This window comes from Taudactylus pleione, unplaced genomic scaffold, assembly GCF_031769625.1.
Source record: "Taudactylus pleione unplaced genomic scaffold, aTauple2 ptg000510l, whole genome shotgun sequence".
Taxonomy (NCBI): Eukaryota; Metazoa; Chordata; class Amphibia; order Anura; family Myobatrachidae; genus Taudactylus; species Taudactylus pleione.
Window position 1 is genome coordinate 2,895,530 of NW_028284912.1, and position 25,787 is coordinate 2,921,316.

At 45.6% G+C, this 25,787-nt stretch overlaps 1 protein-coding gene across 1 annotated transcript in view; it reads right to left on the reverse strand.

The window, feature by feature from the left end:
• The window catches only part of SAMD12 (sterile alpha motif domain containing 12), a 413,590-nt gene that overhangs the window by 315,621 nt on the left and 72,182 nt on the right, over positions 1 to 25,787 (reverse strand). Inside the window, exon 2 of the mRNA XM_088450186.1 lies at positions 16,658 to 16,830. Within this exon, the coding sequence (XP_088306312.1) occupies positions 16,658 to 16,830 (173 nt within the window). The remainder of the gene's footprint in view (positions 1 to 16,657; positions 16,831 to 25,787) is intronic.

The following is a 25,787-nucleotide window of genomic DNA, read 5'->3' on the forward strand; positions in this document are numbered from 1 at the left end:
GTAGCGGTGGTCGGCGCATGCGCTGGCTCTTAGTCGCTGTATTTTTTCCGAAAATACCGCGACTAGAGTGCGGATGGGATCCGCAGGGACAGAGCTTTATCGCAAGCTCTGTCCCTGCAAGGGATTTATAGTAAATCCCTGTGATATTGCCTGAATTCGCAATGCGAATTCACTCGGTAATATCACACTACAATCCGCATTCAATATGCGGATTGTAGTAAATAGAGCCCTTAGAGATGCAGGAAAAGAGGGGCAGACATAGGAAATGGCGGGGCAAGGTACAGAAAAACGGGATGAAAAGCCAACGACGCTGGCCACAACAGCTAGTGACCCAGGGCCTGATTCAGACCCGCTCGCGAGCGTTATGCGCTCGTGAGCGGGTCGACGTTTGGCCACTGCGCATGCCTGACAGACCTATGTATATAACTGACAGACCTATGCATATAACTGACAGACCTATGTATATAACTGACAGACCTATCTATATATCTGACAGGCCTATGTATATAACTGATTATGCATATAACTGACAGACATATGCATATAACTGACAGACCTATGCATATAACTGACAGATCTATGCATATAACTGACAGACCTATGTATATAACTGACAGACCTATGCATATAACTGACAGACCTATGTATATAACTGACAGACCTATGCATATAACTGACAGACCTATGTATATAACTGACAGACATATCTATATAACTGACAGACCTATGCATATAACTGACAGACCTATGTATATAACTGACAGACCTATGCATGTAACTGACAGACCTATGCATGTAACTGACAGACCTATGTATGTAACTGACAGACCTATGCATATAACTGACAGACCTATCTATATAACTGACAGACCTATGTATATAACTGACAGACCTATGTATATAACTGACAGACCTGTGTATATAACTGACAGACCTATGTATATAACTGACAGACCTATCTATATAACTGACAGTCCTATGTATATAACTGACAGACCTATGCATATAACTGACAGACCTATGCATATAACTGACAGACCTATGTATATAACTGACAGACCTATGCATATAACTGACAGACCTATGCATATAACTGACAGACCTATGTATATAACTGACAGACATATCTATATAACTGACAGACCTATGCATATAACTGACAGACCTATGTATATAACTGACAGACCTATGTATATAACTGACAGACCTATGCATGTAACTGACAGACCTATGTATGTAACTGACAGACCTATGCATATAACTGACAGACCTATCTATATAACTGACAGACCTATGTATATAACTGACAGACCTATGTATATAACTGACAGACCTGTGTATATAACTGACAGACCTGTGTATATAACTGACAGACCTATGTATATAACTGACAGACCTATCTATATAACTGACAGACCTATCTATATAACTGACAGACCTATGCATATAACTGACAGACCTATGCATATAACTGACAGACCTATGCATATAACTGACAGACCTATGTATATAACTGACAGACCTATGCATATAACTGACAGACATATGCATATAACTGACAGACCTATGTATGTAACTGACAGACATATCTATATAACTGACAGACTTATGTATACAACTGACAGACCTATGCATATAACTGACAGACCTATGTATGTAACTGACAGACATATCTATATAACTGACACACCTATGTATATAACTGACAGACCTATGCATATAACTGACAGACCTATGTATATAACTGACAGACCTATGCATAGAACTGACAGACCTATGCATATAACTGACAGACCTATGCATATAACTGACAGACCTATGTATATAACTGACAGACCTATGCATATAACTGACAGACATATGCAGGACTAGACAAAGTGACTACATTTTACATTTGTCTTTAAACAGAGTGAATAGAATGCTCTTACTGGGAAGCCCTTAGATTAGAAGATTGCCAGAACAAAACAAAATGTACGCCATCAAGGGAGACTCGCGGGAAACATATGCCGTATTTATTTCAATGAACAACTGTAGGCCACATTATATAAAAGAGACTGGTTTAGCATCCTACTAAAGGTTTGCAGCACAGAACACTTAGAATAGTAAAGCGAAAATGCAAATGAATGCAGAAGCATTACCATACAAATTAGACCTAACACGGCAATAAACATCACAACAACCTTCTATCCTTCCGCAACCTCAATCGATCAAACTAAAGTCCCCCATTTTGTGGGTGGCATAGAGGGTAATAATAGCGGAGGCTGATTAGTAGGCACTTATTACCTCATCAGGCACAAATCTGCTTGAATCTCAAGAGGCCCAAAATGGAGGCCATCTGTTCTGAAGCCGATCTGGGATTGTATCTGGTACATCCGACATGACAGTACAGCAACCAGAACAATTATAAAACTTCTGTCAATTGCAAAATACCCTACACATATAGATACATAAATTATATAACCTCCCCTCCCCCCCATTTATTTTCCCATTACCCAGCACCCACAGGAAAGCGTTGTTGAGTGCGGGGCTGGCAGTCTTAGGGGGAAGGGGTCTGCTTGCTGACCAGGCTTGGTCTGCTTTACGTTATGACTAGAGACATGGGTCGTTACTACCATAGGTGCAATGGGGCCCAGAGCTGAGGGGGCCCATCTTCCTGGTCAAAGTTACATGTGTTATATAAATTTTTCACCATTGGATGGCACATAGGGGCCCTTACAAACTTTTGCTATGGGGCCTGCAAATACCCAGTTACGCTCCTGACTAGAGTTGAGTTGAGCTGTTCGGCTTTGGCTGGGATCTTCCCGCCAAGTTCGAATCTCAGAATGAGGCAAAACGTCATCTTTCATGGACATGTCGCACAAAGGTCTGTGAAAGATGATGTTTTCTCCATAGAAGATGACGTTTTGCCTCCTTCTGAGATCCGAACTTGGAGGACAGATCGAGCCGATGGGTGTGATTCTGACCCTTTTGCTAGAATGCATTCACACATAGCCTGCCGATGGCTGTAATCTGAGCATGCGTATACGAAGTAGTGCACGTGCGCAAACCAGTCCATGCGATCGCAAAGCGCTCGCACCCTGTACACAGACGGCCCGCTACAATGAGTGACAGGACGTACCATTTGTGGGTGGTGACAACGGGTGGTCGATGGAAACGGGGGTGTGGTGGTGCGAACGCAGGCGTGTCTGAGCGTCTTAACGTTGTTTCAGGGGCATACATAATTAAGACACAGCATCAGCATACACGTCACATGGCTGAATTACACACAGCAGCACTCGTAGTGCTTGCGGTAGGGAATGGTCAGCCACAAGTGCCGCGTATGGGTCCGATGTTACTCGATGTTACAGATTGTTTCATACACTTCCTGGAGATGACATGTTACTAAGGGAAAGTGGGCGTCTTGTGGCAGGCCGTTGGGCGTCTAAATACATACCGCGATCGCACGGCAAAACATAGTGAGCGTGCTAATGTCTTGCTAGCGATCGTGGGATTTACATACTCTGGTTACAGGCGGCTGCGTGCGAACGCATCCTAGCGAGCGGGTCTGATTCAGGCCCCAAAACCAAAATGCTCAGCTTCTTCTGTGACTTGGTGACATCTCTAGTGCACAAGTGCAAATCAAAGGGAAAATGGCCACCGCGCCATTTTCTCCGTGATTTTTGCTGCTCTGCAGTTCCGGGACTCCGCAGCCTGAGGAGAGGTAGGTATAAGCATATACATGTATATATATATATATATATATATATATATATATATATAGCGGCTATCGATGTTGATCGACAGCTCGCCCCGTTTTGTAGGCAGGGAGGGGGGGTGGCTGGACAAACGTAGGTGTTCCATAAGGAACGCCTGCCGTTTATGGGCGGCCCTATACTGACATCACTCGTGATGTCAGTAGTGAGCTTTGGGCTCTATAAGAGCAAGACGCTCACTGGGGCTTGCGGGAACGAGACCCTACCATCACCTGGCCGCTTGCAAATGTTGTGGGTGGTCACCCACAGCTTAGCGTGTGGCCAGGAGGCCGGGTCAAAAAATAAAGCGGCCGCCCTGATTCAGAGCGAGCGCTCGCTTTTTGCGAGCTCCTCTGAATCAGGCCCACAGATTTAGAGACTCAGGTGCACGCAGATATACAAGTGTCGCATATAAAATTAATCAGCACAGTCGCATTGCAACTTAGACACATTTTTACCGGAGAAATATGCCCGGCGCTAGCAGTCTCACTGGACCTGGTGCGCCAAGAAGGGCTTTTTAGTGGGACTGCAAACAGGACTCTCTTCCCCATGTGCTTTACTTTCCCTTACTATTACTTACCTAATCCTTGACCTCTGCCACCTTACTACTTGAGTGCTATGACTGCTGTTGCAGCAATGGTTATATTCCATGTACTTATCCTGCATTGTCTTGTACTGTAAGTCACTGTTGTTCTGCTCAATTGTTTATGTACTTGGAAGGCGCTACGGAGGCATTGTGGCACCATATAAATAAAGGATAATAATAATAATGGATTTCAAAGGAGAAAAAAAAGAAACTAGAAAACTGCATTTTGACTTTCACATTATTTGGAATTTGTCGACATCGACACAACAGCGTATACCGTATACTTATTTACAATAGAGCTGTAAGAGAAATTGCACTTTGCTTTTCGTGGAAATAATGCACGGAATTCCGTTCGGTGAATGGATTTAGAGGACAAGCGGAGCTTCGAAGGGACGGAAAACAATCCGTTAATGGATGGCGATTAATGCAAAACACAATCACAGGGTGGTAAATATATAATGGTTACAAGCACTTCTATGAAAACGGAGTCATAGGGGTGACATAGAGACAATCGCCAGCATCCATCAACGTGGAGGAAAAGGTGACAAATAATTAGAATATTCCATTAAACCGGATCATGTGTGTACATTAGCTAACTGGTTTTAATTGCATCCATGATTATCTTGCAGAGTCAGCATGTACAGAAATGCCATGTGATACACATTAGGTCCTACGCATCACACGCCATGTAACGCATCAGGATTTTCCTGTCTATTGTCTCTCTTTGGTTGAATGCATAATGCTTCCTGCTTGGGTTCCTAATTGCCCTACGAGGAAGATAGGAAATTGGATCGCTCATAAAACTAATGGCATGCACTTAATAAACATTAGTGATGACGTTAATGTGGGTCTGTGAGGCTATGAAGTCATTTTGTGCATGGTGAAAAGTCAAGTAGGAAGCGGAGCGTCAGGTTTTAAGATCGCGTTTAAAAATATAAGTGGTCAATGGGCGAAATTTTTATGGAGTAATAAAATACAATCGCATCCCAGGTAGTTCAGCGGTTTACGCCAACGTAGCTCTTAAAGTGGATACTACTCCCAGGGACCTAAATAAGTCTAATTTATCTCCAAACCCGGCCGTATTTTCTGCACAGCGTTTTTCATATAATACGGGCTATAAAGTAAAATTAGAAAATATTTTACAGCCTGTGCCCCTTTCTTAATTCTACAATTCCCAGGATATTAATGATGAAATAGAATCTTACTATTGTTATTTATAGGCATCTGCAGCTAAACCAGAGCTTGCCGATGATGAGAAGATTAGGGCAATGAGTGTCTTTTGGTTCTCAGAACCATGTTTATTTTAAATTGAAATGTTTTTTTATTGCCTTGTGACTATTGTACTGTTAGTTTATCTTTGTATCTTCTCATATGCTCATTTTGTGTCATTATGTAGCTTTTTCCTTTGATGTACTTCAATAAAAACTTTATTACAGGAGAAGAGTAGGGCAGTGTGACAGAACGTCCTATTTTGCATTTCCAGGATTGGATTAAAGATGTCCATCGATGATTCATAATCATCGATGGTTTATGACCGATGTTGAATGCTTTTACCATCGATGGGGGAGAACCAGATGGTTTCCCTCCTTCGATGATAAAGCATAACTGAAATTTAAATTTTTTATTTTTTTGCAAGGTGTCGGGACATGGAGAATAGCTCCGCCCCGACACATGCGAAGCCCTGCCCCTGATTCTGATTGGCCCACAGGTCAGTCAGTCAAAGAACAGGGGTGACCATTGGTTGATGAAACCATGGATGGTCACCCATTGCATAGTTGGTCACCATCGATGGCCACTTGCAAAAAATGCCATTGATGGTACACAGATGTCCATCCCTAGGCTGGATTAAGGGTCACATGGGCCTGGGGATGAAAATGATCAGGGCCGGACGGTGCCATCGCACAGGGCACCACAGGTCAGGGGGCGCTGTTTGGGCCTGTCAAATTTCTGTTTATTATCATTCTCACTTGTAACTTCCTCTTATTTCATCCCCAGCATCTCCTGGCCTCTCCTATCTCTTCTCTGGCCCTTCCTCATGAGGCCATTCCACTTTTTTGGGTGCATTATGTCCCTTTGAAAAATGAGGGGGGTGCCACTGCTCTTTCTGGCACAGGGCACCAAAAAGTCTAGTTACGGCTCTGAAAATGATTAAGGGCCTATTGTGAGAAGCAGAGGAGGTGTGACCTGTGCTGTGTGGGTGTGGCCAGTGCCATGTGGGCGTGTCCACCCCCTACGCTACCAGTCCCAATGTCTCCCTAAATATGTAATTGTAGAAAAATTACAGCATTTTGTGAGGAAAATAGAAATACAATTTTAATACTTGATTTATGGCCAACCGTGGGGCCAGCTGGGTCATGTGGTCATGATGATGGGCAGATGAAGATCCTGACTAAGGTATGTGAGTACCCTAACCCTCCCCTCTCCCCCCCCAACCCTCCCTTAGGGCTGCCTACCCCTAACCTCCCTCCTAGCGCCTAACCCTATCCTCCCCTCCCCGTACCCTAATACCTAACCCTCCCTGGGGCTGCCTAACCCCAGCCTCCCCCCCTGTGGTGCCGGACACTAACCCCCCCTTCCCCTAGCCTAACCCTAATCCTCCCGGGGGTGTGCCTAACCATATGTCCCCCTGGGAGTCCCTAAACCAAACTCCCCCCCCCGCGGCTATGAGCTCCCGACGCCTGGCTTACATACATTCGGTATGCCAGGCGTCGGGATTTCGGCGTGGGGCTAATGATAGGCGTCGGTATTTAGAAGCCTATCATTAGTCCCATGCCAGGCTTTCACTGTCGGCTTTCCTGACTACATCCCGTTTTGTTGTGTAATACATATTAAAATAAATATTCTAGTTCACCCATAGGCCAGAGGACAGGCTTTGATCCTGAAGGTAATGTCCATTAGTGTACAAAACTATTAGTATATGCAGTCTATTATTGTACAGATGAAGCAGAGGTTATTGCAGTGACCAAGCGGAGAACATGTGCTATATTTTAATGGACCTTGCATTAGCTTAGCGGTGACTCTCTCTCTCTCTATGTCGCTGCTAAATCAAGTAACATCTCTTATGGAATCCATTGATGCTGCCTGAGATGCAGAAATAATAATGGAACTGATGCTATAACAGAAATCATATTTCACATCAATATATCAATTCGAGCCTTCCAAAGCAAATTTAGAAAACGGCGTGCAAAAAACAAAAAAATAAAAACATGATTCAGAAGTTTTTATTTTTCAGTTTTTTTTTTATTCCATTAAAAAATGAATTCCAAACAAATCAATAATTAAATTAATCTGTTTCCATGACTAATTGACATTATCTAGCATAGCTTTTAAATAAGCTACTTAACAAAGATTTGACATGTATCCAGAGCAAGAAGCCAGGTTTTTAATAACCTATTTTACTCAGTAATGAAATTCATTTACTAAAGGTTTGATAAAAACGCAGATAGTTCCAAAATAATAAGACATTTTTCTTTCCTAGTTCTCTGTGACTGTTTGGAGTAATTTACTTCAATGAGGCACGTTTAATAGCTGTCAAATTTTAGCGACATCATTCAGAATTAAATTATATAGACAGGCTTCACAAAAAAAAAAAATATAGCTAGAATGCAGAAAATATTCTATTTGGGCCAAATTACAGTATATTGCGTTCTGGGCACACATTGCACATTGTGTTGTGTTTTTTTCATTCCATTAATTACATTTAGAAGTAACATTTTCTCATGTAACAAACTATCACTGATATTACGAATACACTGAACAAAGCGATAATAGATACTGAATAAATACACTCTTGCTTGATGTTACATTTTTCCTTAGTACATTACATTAAGAAACAATGGTGCCTCTAGTGTCTTATGAACTACAGTAAGGACGAACGGAGGCGGGGGACCTGCAAGATATTTTATCACGCAAGTAAATTAAGCCTTAAGGGTAACAAGGTTTTCAAAAGTACTAAAAGGCTTATAGTTTCCAATAGAAATATGTAAAAATTTAATATACGCATTTAAGAAATACTTACACATCCTCGGGTCATGTTTTATAGTCATACTTCTGTTTTAAAAACTATGTATGTTATGAAATACATTGTAAATGTACAACTAAAAGATACCTCTTTAAAACAAGCAACCTGTTATTACGGATCAGGCACCCGTGCTCAAAGGGGCTGTATCATAAAAATACAAATCAGTTATTGTAATGTTTCGGCCACACGACTGTGTATGCAACCCATGGTAATATGGAAGTATATAAACGTACCACCAAATGTCCTGATTTACGCAAAACAGTCCCAAATTATGCACCGTGAGAGGGGAGGGGCTTATGTGAGAACGGGCGGTGCTTCATCCCAAAGTGAGCGATTTGGATTGATCATGGACGATGGGCCGGGGCTAAAGGTGCGTACACACGGTACGATTAAAATGCACGATAACGATATCGATCATATCGTGCATTTTTGGGTGCCTCACACCCAGGGCAGTTTCTAGGGTCTGAGGCTCCCAGTGCGAGCAGTCAAAATGCGCCCCACCACCCAAGAAGCAGCAATATTGCGGAGTGGGCGTGGCCTCATTGTGAGGAGGTGGTGTATCACAGTAAGGGAGCGTGGTCGCGGAAGACCACAGAATGTCAGCCACTGTGACTACTGAGCCCAGGGGTGGCTAAACTTTAAGAGGCAAAGCGCTGAAAAATATATGTAGTTAAATCAAAGTCTGGCAGCATGCGCGCGGCGGAGGCGCGCGCTCAAAAAATGGGGTGTGGCCTAGCTGTCACAAGCCCACGTAGCATTTCTGTGTGCATGCCTTTGGTGTGACATTTGCAGGCGTATGACCTTGTTTAACACCAGTTTTTAGTCACGTTGGGGGCAAGCCCAGTACATTGAAAATACAAGCCAGATCCACATAAAATACACTGAAATAAGCCAGGTCCACGTAAAATACACTGAAATAAGCCAGGTCCACGTAAAATACACTGAAATAAGCCAGGTCCACATAAAATACACTGAAATAAGCCAGGTCCACGTAAAATACACTGAAATAAGCCAGGTCCACGTAAAATACACTGAAATAAGCCAGGTCCACATAAAATACACTGAAATAAGCCAGGTCCACGTAAAATACACTGAAATAAGCCAGGTCCACGTAAAATACACTGAAATAAGCCAGGTCCACATAAACTACACTGAAATAAGCCAGGTCCACATAAAATACACTGAAATAAGCCAGGTCCACGTAAAATACACTGAAATAAGCCATGTCCATGTAAAATACACTGAAATAATCCAGGTCCACGTAAAATACACTGAAATAAGCCAGGTCCACATAAAATACACTGAAATAAGCCAGGTCCACATAAAATACACTGAAATAAGCCAGGTCCACATAAAATACACTGAAATAAGCCAGGTCCACATAAAATACACTGAAATAAGCCAGGTCCACGTAAAATACACTGAAATAAGCCAGGTCCACATAAAATACACCGAAATAAGCCAGGTCCACGTAAAATACATTGAAATAAGCCAGGTCCACGTAAAATACACTGAAATAAGCCAGGTCCACATAAACTACGTTTTAAAACCACATCCACCTCAAATACATTATTAAATCCAGAACCACATAAAACACATTGAAAAAGGGCCCAGCATATACATTACTCATCATGCTGCACCCCCCCAATTGATATTACACATGCTGCACCCCCCCCGAGGGCCCAGCATATACATTACATATCATGCTGCACTCCCCCTATTGATATTACACATGCTGCATCCCGCCCCCCCACCCAGGGCCCAGCATATACATTACTCATCATGCTGCACCCCCCCAATTGATATTACACATGCTGCACCCCGCCCCCCCGCCCAGGGCCCAGCATATACATTACACATCATGCTGCACCCCCCCTATTGATATTAGACATGCTGCACCCCCGCCCCCCCTATTGATATTACACATGCTGCACCCCTGCCCCCCCAAATGACATAGCACATGCTGTGCCCCCCCCCAGACCCCAACATGCTGCTGCAGGCAGCCTGCACAACTGACAGTGACATTTGCACCACGCTGCACACACTTCACCTTCCCCCCGCAGAGGTACAGTTTAGTAAGTTGGAACATGGTGAAGCTGCTGCTGTGCACTTGCCGCGCTTCCATCCCATGCCCAGTCAGTGCCGCCCAGTCCGGAGTGCGGGCGCCGCCGCTGCCAACCACCCAGTCACTGAGGTCTGAGGTCACTCTCAGCCGGCGGGACCAGACAGACTCTTCAGTGCGACTGATGTGTGGTGTGCGCGGCGCGGCGTGCCTCCCCCTTCCTGTCATGTGACACCCAGGAGGAGAGGAGGGAAGGCGGCAATTGGGTGCGCGCCATGTTACTGTAGGTAGGACAGGCTGTCACAGCGCTGATGCAGCCTGCAGGAGGACCCGGCATATTTTACATTGAGGGCAGAGCGCCCCGTGCAATTGCACGGGTCACCCGCTCCTAGAAACGGCCCTGCTCACACCCACCAATGACCTGCGATGCGCGGGCACGTATGGACAATAACGATATCGTCCATTGCCCGTGCATGCAAGCTATAGGGACCCACGATCGGGCCATCGTTGGTGGGTTAGTGGTGTGCTGGATGTTCGATATCGATCTTCAGCACACCCGGGAGATCGCTCAATGATATCGTTATCGTTGACGATCGTCCGGTGTGTGTGCACCATTATTTTGATTTTGCTTGAATGTTCTAAAGTAGGTTATACTGCTGCATACATCCCAGCATTTACGCTGTGCATCTGGCCCCTGCATAGCAGTATACCCCAGTGTCTGGTTGCTGTTGATGTCAGCACTTTGTCAATGTTCTTGTATTGTCTAAATGCAACCTTTGGGCCTGATTCTGAGACAAGTACCTTCCCGACCGCAGCAGCCTACTTACTAATTCATGCTAACGCGAGTAACGTCCCGCCTATGCAAGTATATGTGCGTCTGCATGTATAGGAGTCGCTCCGCCCCCACTATTTTTCCGGCTGTAACCGTCATCATTAATAATGGCACTCTCACCCTCCCTGTAAAAGATCCATTGGAAACAGGCGTCAAGCTACACGCCCATGACATTCCCACCAGACGCAGCTGTTTGGTGCATCCGCATGGTCGCCGCCCAGAAACGCTCATTTCACGGATGGCTGTGTCTGCTTGAGATTATACTCACGAGCAGCTGCTCACAACTGCAGGCGCATCGCGCCACACATGCGCAGACCCCATTTGCAGTTTTTACGTGTGCGCAGTCTGCGAAAAATCACGACATTGCGCCGTTTCTGCGATTGCATTCGACTCAAACGCTGACACTGCGATATATGAAGAATGAGGACAAATCATTTGTTTTGTGCCATCTGAAATTCCACTGCGCTCTGTTAAAAAGTAACGCTTAACAGAGAACGCTGTGGCCCTCGGTGAAGGTTATTCTTCAGAAAAATTTAATTTTCAAATGCCACACACTCTGGTGACACCTGTCTCTGCGGCAAACAGCAAAGCAACCCTCTCAAACCCCCACAAACCAGGACCAACATCCTGATCGAGGAACGGGCAGGACGTTCCTCCAAAATCTGAACTGCCCAGCAAAAATCGGGACAGTTAGGACACATGGCTAATACCCAAGGCTGTTAAGCTAGTTGAGAGTTGACCACATAAAATGGAGAAAGTAGCCGGGGAGCTGGCCCTTTAACAAATCTAGTTATGGGCAGCACAATGGTGCAATGATTAGCTTGCTGCCTCACAGTACTGAGGTCTTGGGTTCGATTCCTACCAAGGTCCTATATATGTGTGGAGTATGCATGTTCTCCCAGTTTTTGTGAGTTGCCTCCGTGTGCTTCGCTATCTCCCCATAATCCCAAACCATACTGGAAGGAAGGTTAATTGACTTTTAATGAAAAAAAAACATCCCTAGTGCATATGGGAGTCGGTAACTGTGGTAGGGAATATAGATTGCAAGCTCCACTGAAGCAGGGACAGATGTTCTCGTGAATGAAATAGTCACTGTAAAGAGCTGTGGAATATGTATGTGCTATATAAATAGGTGTGAAGTAAGACAAATAGTCATGCCCCACTAGTTATGCAGACTGTAGCCGGCCATTTCACGCTCAGAAGCTGTTATATATGCACATATTGATGAAGGTGTGGTGACACCATTTCTCGGGGGCGGTGAATAGGATGCAGGTTTTGCGCACCTCCAGTACAAATATATTATTTATCGTAGGAGGTACAACCTGAGTAGTCTCATGATGATCTCCATTATATCACTGTAACATGAGTCACGCATAGAGGGAAATGAGAAGTTATAATGCGATCGCTTTTACTATTATACCATAGCACAGGATTCAATGATTAACTCTACCAAAACCAGATCGGTAACGCGTTAGGCCGTCAGTGATGTGTTAAACAATAGCTTTGTCCAACTTCACAAACCGTACGTTCATTAATGCGCTGCAGATTACAGCATCTCCTACAATAAAAGTAAAGTCCAGTGTGGGAATAGATAAAAGAATAAAATGAGCAATAAAGTTTCTTCAATTCACAATTCAATACTTTATATGCATAATTATAATTAAAACCAGACCTCTTATTTAAAACTTTAATGGCAGAAATCTGTTTACTTCCTAGAATCAGTCAATGATTACTGGAAATGGCGAGGTAAGAGAGGGCATTAGTCGGGAGGAAAGACGCTACAATTACCAGCAGTTCTTCGGTAAGTGAGGTTGATTAAGAGGTACGAAGGTTTGGGCTGAGCCAGGGATCCATTAAAATATTTCCATGTTCAATATGTCTGAGACTCATCCCAAACAATTAGGCGGAAAATCCCAAACAAATAACAGACAATGCTCCATTGTTCGGCCTCTCACGCCGGCAGCATTTTATCTGCATTACATTGGCAGCGGGCACTACTGCCGTACGAACAATAGAGGACTAAGGAACTTTTCGAAACAATGCGGCTTGCGGCTGAATATGAAAAATACATTTTGTGAAGCTGGGACGCTGGCTGAGTTCTATCAATCAATCCCTATAAAAGGTGGATGGAGGGGGGCATTCTCTACAAAAATAGAAATCATTACATTTAGTTTCTTGGAAGAAACAGACAACAGGTTTAGCAATTAAATGTGTTGGCGCAGCAGTGACGGGCGTTTTCAGAGAGAAGGGGCCCCGTGTGTACCCTCCGTTTGGGCCCCCTCCTGCCAGCATAGTAAGCTCCGGCTTAATGCCAGTATCTACTGCGCATGTGCGGGGCTCCGGGAAAATGATGTCCTCGCCTTTTTCCCGGGGACATCTTTTCTGTGCATGCACAAGTCACCAGGAAAATGGCTGCCGTGATTTTTCTTGTGATTATTTTGCTGCTCTGCAGTGACGGTCCGGCGCTGCAGAGCAGCACACGGTGTATGGTGTGGGCCCCCCTGGACCCATGGGCCCGTGTTCACCCTGCACAGTTTATAAATACGCCCCTGACCCGGGGGGACCTGAAGGCTTTACCAGACTTTCTCAAAGGCTCCTGCCACCTCCCAGTGCTCAATTAATTAGTAAGCATTGTCATATATGTGTGTATAGCAACCAATCAGATTATAGCTAACAGTTATTAGACTGTACCAGATAAAGAAAGCTACAATCTCATTGGTTGCTCCCCAAAAAAGGCTAATTAAATTTCAAGTGTCTTTTATAGATGTGGAAGTAGCCAATGTGAGGGCAGTACTTCATGCTGAATGCAGTCAATCAGTATAATATATGTATATATATATATATATAATTATATATATATATTACACACACACACATTTAAAGTTTACCACCAGTAAAATAATAGAGGTAGATGTACTAAGCCTTAGAGAGATATATAGGGGTATTCAATATGGGAGCAAAAAGTCCGTGCTGGACTTTTCGCTCCACATTGGAGATTTTCTTGGGATAAAGTATCGGGCGCGCGCCCGCTTTATCCCCGTATTCAATATGAAACCTACGAAAATGGGAAAGTGCGAAGTGGGATCTGCGTAAAAAAACGAATTGTTCCTTGAATAAATTGTAGGACCCCCTTAAAGTTGTAAAAACATGGGGGATCACTATGGGTACCCCTGTTTTAGCCTGCAAATTTAAATAGCCGCAGCAGGTGTTTTTTTCCGACATTGAAGAAGTGATGCAGAAGAGCACTTAGGTTATTTTTTTCGTTATTTTTTAAGTAGTCCCATCAAATTTGGGGTACATGAAAATGGGTACTAGCATATTTCTATGTCCCTAAAGTAAGTTTTAAAAAATTCTGCAACTATGCACCTGCCGCTAATAGCCTATTCTAGAATACACCCCAATTTTTAAATACATTTTTTGGGGTGTCCCTATTTTTTTTTTTTTTACTTTTTTTGACACAGTTATTTTTAAAATGTCATTCCCAGGGATGCAGGCTATTTTTTTTAAGCCTGCACCCCTAAACCCCAATTCTGCACTTTTTTTCGCCACCTATTCAGTGGTGAAAAGTTATCCCCGTTTTTTTCAAAGACTTTTCGAACCTGCGAAAAGTCTTTGAAATTGAATACGGTGTAAAACCAAAACCTGCGAAAATGACGTCATTTTTTGCGAAATTACCGCAAAAAAAGACTTTTAGCTCCATATTGAATACCCCTAATAAAGTGGAAGGTGAAAAAGTACCAACCAAACTGCTCCTGTTATTTTTCAAACACAGCCTGTAAACTGACAGTTAGGAGCTGATTGGTTGGTACTTTATCTCTATCCACTTTATCTCTCTCCCAGCTTTGAAAAATATCTTATAATGTCCCAAAACTTAGGGAGAGCTTTTATTAACTATCGGGGAGTAGACCCGATACTTATAATTTCCGCTATACGTGGCTATATGAATATGAAATCATCTATTGCAGCGATGTATTAAGAATGACATCCAGGGGTAGGGGCTCCGATAGGTAATGTGTAAAGTCATGTGATCGCATCACTTTACTTTGTGCTGCGGGACCCTCTGCAGCGCACTGCACATGAGCGGTGATCAGACTACACATACGTCAGTGGCCATTACCGGGGAGGGATCCTACAGATCCCGCTCCTGATACAGCTACAATTGCCATCTACTTCTAAAGATGGTGTTAGCTACCGAAACAAAATATAGCAGCCCTCATAGAAACCGTAATACATCCAGGGGGGTTACTTAAGTTTTATGGGTAACGGATGTTTTGGGGGGATTTTCAGTAACATTTGTTTAATAAATATACCCCTTAATGTCTCAAGAAAGTGATAAAAGATCAAACACAGGTCCCGATTCAGAGCCGCTTCCGATGTTGTAGCCCTGCGCATGCACCGCGTCCGGCGGGCGCATGCACGAGCCCTGCAGAGCGACTGAAGTTCAGTCGCTCCGGGGCTCGCAGCAAGACGGGGCGGCTGTTGATGTTGATTCACAGCTCACCCCGTTTTGTGGGCGTGTAGGGGGGGCGGTCGGACAAACGCAGGCCTTCCCTTAGGAACGCCTGCCGTTTGTAGGAAGGCTTACTGACATCACTAGTGATGTCAGTAGTGGACTTCCTGCTCTATTAGAGCAGGGAGTCCACTCGGGCTTGTGGCAGCCTAGACCCTACCCCAGGGTCTCGTCGCAAGCCCGATGGTCACGATATTCGCGACGGGCTCCAGCCCGCTCGCACAAGCTGTGGGTGGATACCCACAGCTTTGCGAGCGGCCTGGAGACAAAAAATTAATAAATAAAAAAAACGCCCACATTAGCTGCGAGCGGCCGGCCCTTACCAGCGGGTCTGAATCAGGCACATAGTTTGAAAAATGCTCTATGTGAATTAATGTTTGAAAATATATATTTTTTCTTTTTTTAAAAAATTTATAAAGCGGAGATCCTAAATATAGGTTTTCAGTTCCACTGTGTATGCGCATATTTACCAAGAGTAGCTCGGCAAAGCCTCAATTAATCTTTACTGCCCCGACTCGGCGGAGTAAAAGGAGGAAGGGCCGGTTGATAAATAGGTCCCAAAGTCCTGTTCTGTGACATAATTAGTGATCCCCACCATTGCTGCAGATAATTCAGTAAACTTCGTAAAAAAAAAAAAAAAAAAGAATTGTTGAACGTACACTAGTATGAAAATAATTCAGAAAGACAAACTCACAAGCAGCCAAGGAATAAGAAGTAATTAGACATTTACTATACTATTCGCATTCCCGATTCTCTGCATTACTCTATTTTTCTTATCTAATTATCTTCACCTCAAGACTCCGCTCTCTGCTTTGCATTCTAATCATCTGTGCCTGTCGTGTTTACAGAACAAATACTCTTCTCTAATTAAATGATTTGTTTTAACATGACTCTCGGGCCCCCGGTTCTTATTACCTTAGGTGCATTTGGCTCGCTCGGCGCTTTCTTGGGTGTCCCCTTCAGCTCTGGAGCTTTTGAAGTGTCCTTAACGGAGGGTGAATCTGTGTGTTCCCCCTTGGGGTTCAGGTTGATATTGTCCGTGCTGGTAGAGTGGTCGATATTATTGGAGTTTCGATTGCAATGAATAGCTGGAAGAAATGAAATAAAGCTGCTTAGGAAAGGCAACACCTTTGCAATTTTAAGAGCAACAAAGTGAGATTCAAAGTAAATCTAAACGGCTATTATTTATAAAAATAAATTCCACTGAGCGTGTTAAATGTTGCTATATAGGATGGTTGTTATACAGTATCTTACCTAGAAGACATTGTGATACCATAGGACCAAAATAACAGTTTTACCACTTAACTGACAATTTATTTTTCCAAAAACCGCTCCTAAATTGTCAGGTATGTTTAAGATTGAATTAAGGACCTGATTTGGACCCGTTCGCTAGGCTGCGTTCGCACGTAGCCAGCCAATGTTGGCAAAGTGCACGTGCGTATAAGTCGCAGTGCACGTGCGCAAACTAGTCCATGCGATTGGGAAGTGTTCGCTCGCAGTGCATAGCCAACTCGCTAGAATGAGTGACAGGACGAGCCATTTGTGGGTGGTGACAAGGGATGGTCGATGTAAACAGATGCATGGTGGTGTGAACGCAGGCGTGTCTGAGCGTCTTAACGCCATTTCAGAGGCGTGCATAATTAAGACGCAGGGTCATAGTACATGTCACATGGCTGAATTACACACAGCAGCACTCGCAGTGCTTGCGGTAGGGTATGGTCAGCCACAAGTGCCGCATATGGGTCCGATGTTACTTGATCTTACCGATTGTTGAATACACTTCCTGGAGATGACGTCTATCACTAAGGGAAAGTGGGCGTCTTAAGACAGGCTGGTGGGCGTCTAGATACACACTGCAATCGCATGCCAACACATAGTGGCCGTGCTAATGCCTCGCGTGCGATCGCGGGATTTGCATACTTTGGCTGCGTGCGAACACATCTAGCGAGCGGGTCTGAATCAGGCCCTAAGTCAAGAACATCTATTTAATACTTATCCATCACGATTTTATTAATAAAAAAAATATATATCATTTATTTAAAACACCTAGGGCGGGATGCAGCAAGGAGAGAAATGCTGTCAAACCCCCAAAATGAGGGTCTGACTGCATTTCTCATATGCGCCAAGCCCGGAATGTGATGCACTCCGAGGCTTGGATGCGGTGGGTATCTACGGATGGCGTTACCTTATAGAAGCCTATGGGCTTCTATTCGGAGAATGCTGTGTGAGGGATTCCTCCCAGCACCCCCTACTGCGCGTGCGCCCTACTGCACATGCGCAAAAGGACGCCAGAGGGGCTTCTGTGTCAAATGATCCGGAAGTCCCTCATTCGCAAAGGACCGCTCTTGCCGAGAGAGCTGTCCTTTGTGATTTTGTTCACGTATACTGGCGTAACTAACGCCATAATGTATGCGAAGGGTGGCGGGATGCATCGAATTTCCGAATGCGATGCGTCATACGTCCTGCTCTTAACATTTTTACTATAAGAATAAGTAAATAAGTCAAACTCTATAAAAGCCCCCATGTGGCAAAGCTCATTATGGGCAGTATTCAGAGCCACGCGCAAATGCCAATGTTCACATAGTTGAGCGTTTTTCTGCTACTTCGTTTGCTCGAAAGTTCTTAAAAACTCCAGCGATGCCTCCATTACACAGAGAGGGATTTGCAAAAATATGGAACAGCCGCCGGGACCTGTACGGCGACGCCCACCGGAGCCATCGTACACCTACGCAGCATCGGCCGCAGAACAGGCAAACATCGCCTTCTTGAGCCAGTTTACGGTCACCAGAATGGCCGTCGTAACGGAGTCATGTTGCGTACGGGATGGCAGATGCAGGATGTGACCCGACTCAAAATGGTCGAGACACGCCTGCGGCTTTAGCCGTCACTGACCGTTGCCTCCCCCAAATGCCTGTCGAACACGCTGCGATGAAAGACTTGCAGCGCGCTACTACGATAATGTACCCCGAAACATGCACAGTGTCAAAAAAAATCGCTCCATTTGCGAGAACATCGGCATTGCGTAAAACTCTGAAGCAGGCACAGTGTACGCACAAAGGCGATGTTATGATCGAAATGCGCAGTATCAGAAATGTCACGGGAAAGTGATGGGCGTTCCTAGGTGGTTGATGGGAGGTGGCTTATCGCATGCACGGAGATGGTTCGTCTTACGGGGATACTCGGGCGGATAAACTTCGATGGTTCGACTGATTGTTGCGTCCTCTAGACACGCACCAAATGCTATTTCAGCGTCTACGGGCACAGGGCCTGATTCAGATGTGTACACAATAGAGATATTTACCCAGGTGATCGATTATCGGCTGACTGCGCATGTGTCACAGCTGCACAGAGCATGCACACGGTACCTGAACGTTGCTGATTGCAGTGAGGACTTCTCTGCAAAGTGTTTGACATTCAGGTACTTTTGGTGGCGGTTATGGAGAGTGGCAGCAAAAACGAAGGAGTGGCGCAACCGTTTACCGGGGGGGGTGTCAGCTTATAAATGCATTTCCGTCCGCAGATAAAGTGGTTCCTAAGTCTCAGTTCATGCGGCCATCGTGCGCAACTATAGAGCTACTCAGATGGACGACTATCAAATGATCTGTGAGGCGGCTGCGTAGGTGTACGCAGTTGCTTGGATTTGCGATGGCACCGATAGGCTTCTCAATACATGTCCCGGCATCTGCGATATTTGCATATTTTCGCAGCTGTGATTATATTAGCGTACAACTCCGAATCCGGCCCACTGACAGAGCAGCTCAGTCCCTGCACATTTGGACGCACAGATGTAATGAAGGAAGGGACTTTGTAGCGGCATTCGCATAAAGTTGCAGACAAATGCAGCCGCTTCTGCATCTACCTTTCAGTCAGCCCCTATGACCGATATTAAGCCACTTCATTTTATTTTCCTCTACCTTTCAAATTCTTAATTAGCTCGGCCACCCTCTTCTTGCTCCTTTTCGGATTATTGCGCTTTTTCCTGTCATCTAGATTGTTGCAACTGTGATTCCATAGGAACCAATCGACATTGTAGTTTAGGAGGCTGCCACTAGAAGGAGCCACAGCATGCCAAACAGAGACAAACCAGAAACGCTACAGCTAGGAGCGGATTCATGTGTCGCAGGTCTGAAGTGAGAGAGATTTGACACGCAATGACGCTGAGGTGGTGCAGTGTGGCAAGTGCCGCAAAGTGCCCACTGCAGAGCGCCAGCAGAGTGAGACGGAGATCCAGAGACAGTGGACAGCTTCAGGAGGTGTACACAAATTCGATTTCAAATGCAAATGACCAATGTTTTCAGCTTGCGCATGTGTCCGAGCCACACTGCGCATTCGTCCTGATGGTTACCACAGGTGGGCGCAGAATGAATTTGGACGCAAAGAGAGGCAATTTAAATTGATGTTCCTAAGGTAACAGGGGGTTGGCCAGCTAGACGCAGGTGTGTTGCGGCCAGTGACTGTTTTTTTTTTACTTAGCAGTTGCACTGTCACGCCATGATCCGACCATAGGGCTGTGCTAATGTCCGATGTTGCGACTTATTACGCAAAGCAGCAAATTTCAGTCATAGCTGGTGGGCATCTCTGTATGAATACCATTGGCTGTATTACCGTCCGCCTATGAATCAGGCCCAGTGCATCAGCACTGGGAGCCGCAGCTAAGATCCAAAGAGGCTGTGTGTAAGAGAGAAAGCTGTAAACAGGAGAAGTACCTACTGTGATACTGAGAACCATTGATAATAGCAAAAACATAAGACTATCAGTCATATATTAATACAGTACCAGATCTATTTTTTGATTGGTAGCCATTAGCACCGGTTATATAGCCCACCCACGAAAGGTACCAGGCGAGGCAGCCATTTCAGCACACTACATAGGTTACCCTAAGGTGGAATAAGCAACGCTCAGAAGAGATGACACAAAATGGGGAAGTTGCAGTCAACCAAGTTCCTAGCAAGGGAGGCTGCAATACACAATGATACAGGCGCAGGGTGTCCAGCTTCGACTTTAAAGGTGCGCCGATGAATTCTGGGTCCAGGAAGGCAGTAGCAACATGTTTCGGCCACTTCTGTGGGACTTTTTCAAGATTAAATGATTCTATTCAACAAGCCTTTCACATTATGTAGTTTTCTGTGTGGATGGGACTGGCCTCTCTGCTACAGTCTGAGGTGGATAAAGCCCATGGAAGCACTGCCAGAGAAGGAAAATCTGCTGGAGCTGCCATCTCAGCTCTAAAGGTACCATCTACACAAGGGTTTGGGCAATAAATCGACCCTCCAGCTATTGTAGTACTACACATTAAAGGATGTCCTGCAACAGTTTTGTTTTTTGGCCATGCCAAACATGTTGCAGGGCATGCTTTGTTGTGTAGTTCAACAGCAGCTGTAGGGCCACTTATTACCCACCCCTGATCTACACATAAATTATCTCTGGTCACTACAACACCCAGGATACCACACAACCCCCTTCTTCTGCATTATGCAATGCTTTGTCTGTCTACGTAGCCAATCCAGGCTTTCCTCCTGCCTCATCCTAATTTTACCTATTTATCAACCAGTCTACATTTCGCAACTGTCCAAAACTTCAACCTACCATGGCCCATATCCTGCTCCAGCCTTTGGACTCTAAATCGGACATCGGATTGTTACAAATATGCTTTTTAATAAATTAGAGGAACCAAGCCTATTGGGATATGGTGGCAAGTGACTCAACATAATAGTTCTGCGTCATGGATACAGAGGCCCCAGTTGTAGGTTTTAAGTTGGGAAGAAATTCAACCTGGTAGAATGAATAATGAACAGTGAATCGTAGCTGACAAAGAAGCACTGCCGATGTTTGGCAGGAATATGTTCCATGGCACTGCCACCTGGATTACAGCCAGTTCTACATCTACTAAGCAGAGTTCCTATATCTCTTGGAGAAAGCATTAAAAAGGAATCTGCAGGTATTTTATATGGAGTCTAATAGTGAAGGTCGCAGACCACACTTGCATAATTCTTGGACCTCCCCTTTGTGGACATCTTGGCGCAAGTGCGGAGGATGTGGCAAATCGCAAACGTCATCGTGGATGCACGTCATCATAGTCCAACCCACTACGCATGAAAATCTGGATCCGGGATTGGGGCCTACCCTACCGGGAGTCCAGGAGGGCGGGTTTGTCACTGTCCCATCAGAATGGGTGAGCTAGACATCAACGAAGCAAAATAAATCTAATAATACACAGAGAGTCTGCATAGACCCAAGAGATTAAATCAGATTCTAACAACTATGGGGGAGATGTATCAAACCTTCTAGACAGGACAGGTGAAGAAATTGCCCATAGCAACCAATCGGCTTGTAGCAATCATTTCATAATTATGGATAAGTGCAACGTAGAATGCGTATGTTGGGCGTATATTTGGTCATTATAAATACACTTACACAAGGTCTACTTTTTTATACTAATGTAACTGTTTCCACAACTAAGCTTCTCATTGCCATCAGACATCACTGCCGGGCCCACTTACCGCTCAAGTGGAGCGAAAACAAATTAAATCACTCAATACAATATGCCCCTTAGATGTCAGCTTTTCATAGAGCTGAATGACTCACATAAGTTTTACAACCTGCGTTTTCGCTGACCGGCAGTTTCTATTAATGGTTAGAAGTAGGCAATACACCAAAATACATGTTATAACAACAGAAGAGATTAAATTACAGAGTAAACATACAAATGGTATAGATAAAACACTCAATTTAATCCCTACGTGTTGCATGTGGCCGAGAATTATTGAGATGGAGGAGGTGCCAGATACTACCCGGGGGGCTGATATAAACACTTACGAATCAGCCAACTGTACTGTATTTTGCATTATACCCCAATGAGCTTAGTGAAACAGGAGATATATATATATATATATTTTTTTTTTTTATTATTATTATTTATTTATTTTTTGTGGTGCGATGGGTGGTCTCTCACCTGAATCGCCCACATTCTGGTGGGATCAGGATTTACATATTCTGCACCTACGATAGAAGAAGTTTGGAATTTGAGATGGTGGCACAGCGTTTAAAATGGCCAGCCGATACTTGGGCTGATAGACTTGCCCCCTATCTCACTGGTGAGGCTCACATAGCCTATTGCTGATTTGTCTTCTGCTGATGCGGAGAAATAGGACCTAGTCAAAAGTGCTATTCTGGCCAGGTCAGATCTCACTCCAGGGAAAGCGCTTCCACGAATGGGCCCCTATTCGGAAGCAGGTTGCATTACTCGCCAGACAGGGGGGGGAGTTGGCTCCAGCCAGAAGACCGCACTGCTGCTCAGATCGTAGAGACGGTGGTTGTTGACTTGTGTATAAGAACCCTCAGGCGGAATATGCAGCGCTGGGTCATACACGCTGATCCTCAGAGTTTAGAGGAATTAAGTACACAGTGTTGGAGCAGTATGAGACCGCAGGAAATATGACAAAAATGCCACAAAAACCAGGGAATGAGCGACCCGTTAAGATGGCACCCCATTGGCCTGTGACCCCGACTGTCACCCCTCCTCAAGGAAACACCTGTGGAGACACCAGGGTCGTTGTTATGAGTGCAGAGAGCCAGGTCCTATAAGGCGGGACTGTCATATAAGGCTAAAACAGCCTGCGGGTTCTGTACTCCACCCGCGGGCACCAGTGTCCCGCGGGTGGGGAAAACGGCAGAGCAGCTGTCACCGCCGGTGAATGGACGCCGGGCAATTGCGCCCGGCATCCATTCACAGTGACTGCGGCACTTGGGCGCTGCCTGCAGAAAAAGGTCATCATGAAGACAGGCCCTCTTTATTGACCACACACCCTTTTCAGGCACGCACACAGATATGCCCTAGCTCTAGGTCCGGCACCCTGCCTGCCACCGGACCTAGAGTGAACACTGGGCGCTATGTACCTCACTTTTTGCACTATGGTACCCCTGGATTCCAGACCCCCGGTAATGTGGAAAACTGTGTTACTGAATGGCCGAGAACTCCCAGCTATCATAGACTTAGTGAGTGAGCTAACCCTGATCTCAGAGGTTGTCCTGCCCAGGGCAGCAGAAAAGGTGCCAGGGTTAGTTGAAGTACTCTGCGTTCATGGATCCACAGAAAACTTTTCCCGAGTGTGAGTGAGCCTTACCATAAAGGGGCGCACTTATGAGGTGGTCGTCGCGGTTGGTCCTAAGCTCCCCTATCCTATCATATTGGGACACAATTTCCCAGGATTTGTTGAGCTCTTAAAAGAACCACAGAGACAACGCCAATGTAAAGTCTCCAAGACCCTACCTCTGAAAAGGGAGAAGAGTGGAAAAGCACGGCCAGTCCTCGTTAGAGAGTGAACCTCTGCACAATTAATGTCTGAGGAAAAAATCCACAACATTTTGCCCGATTATGGCCACACATAAATATTTGCAGAGGTGTCATACCCAATACAGATGTTGCCATGGATGTGCTGGAAACCGACACACCTCGGGTTCCTGGGGGCCGCTCTAGTTCGCGTGGCCCTACAGAAGTTCCTCTGGCGGTCATCTTGTCAGCAAAACAGCGAAAAAGGAGCAGAAGCCTTAGGCCCTCATTCAGAGCCGGACGCTCTGAGCAGAGAGCACGCTCTGAATGAGGGCCGTCCTCCATTATTATGGAGCGTCCTCCTGGACGCTCGTGTAGCTGTGGGTCACCACCCACAGCCTATACGAGCGTGCAGGTTGATGGCCGCGATGGTCTTGACCATCGCCACTGCGAGCCGGAGCCTGCGGTTGAGTTTCTCAACCGCAAGGCCCGGAGTGATTTTGGCTCTATTAGAGCCAAAATCACTCCCACTGACATCACTAGTGATGTCAGTGGGCCGGCTTCTGACGGTAGGCGTTCCCTTGGGAACACCCCCGTCTGGGAGGCACGCCCCCGGCACGCCCACCAAAGGGGGCTTGCTGTCAATCAACATCGACAGCACGCCCCCTTTGATCAGACACAACGAGCGAAGGAAAGTCCTTCGCTCGTCGCGTCTGGCGCATGCGCACGACAGAGCTCCCTCCGTCGTGCGCATGCGCAGTGCACACCATCGACCCACTTGCGAGCGGACAGCAACTTGCGAGTGGGTCTGAATCAGGCCCTTAGTTCGCAAAATAATCAGGATGTGTTTTCTTCCCTGCCAGAGCGCACTGCCTTAATAGAGCATGGGATAAATACACCTGAAAGAGTGGGCGTATAGCAGCGACTGGATCGTATTCCTAAGGCATGGTGACAAGCTTTCCAGCAAGAAGGAAGTCCAGTCCCTGTACTTCTCGCTAGACCGGATGTCGCGCTGGCTCTTTCAGGCATACTTTGTCTGCGGGGCAGCGGAAAAGACCAGAACCCGATGTCCACAAGAAAAGGATGGTTGCTCTTCTGGCAGAACGCTACACGTTCAGGAGGTACAGTATGAAGAAGACACGCCTGAAAAGGTTGTTCGGAAGGCTGAATGGTCTCGGCTGCCACAAAAGAAAAGTGCGCTTCCCCAAGCCTGGAAAAGCGAAAGGGGGGGGGGATGTGTGGTGAGAGGCGTGGTCTCTCATCTCAATCGCCCACAATCTGGTGGGCTCAGCTCCCTCCAAGAGCTCTTCTGGGAGTCTCAGGCGTGCCCGGGACATCACCTATGCAGACACGGCGGCGTGACATCATAGGTTACGCACACTGCGTTTCTAGTCAGCTTGCCTGCTCCACACCCCCAGTCAGCCTGCCTGTCTCACCAGCCAGCCCTGCGGCCACCAGCTCCATCAACACCGCCAGCTCGTCTGCCTCCCTCCAGCACAGCCAGCCCACGGCCACCAGCACAGCCAGCCCCGCAGCCACCAGCACCCCCAGCCAGCCCTTGGCCACCAGCACAGCTAGCCAGCCCTTGGCCACCAGCACAGCTAGCCAGCCTGCACGCTGCACTCTGCTGACAACGCTGCCAATGATGGACAGAAAAATTTTAATTTATATTTTATGTGTACTTTGTTTTTTTGGGAGGAGCAATGTGGGGTTTTTTTCTTTGGGGGCCAGCCAATGTTATTTTGTTTCTGTGGGGGCCAATGTATGTGTGTTTTA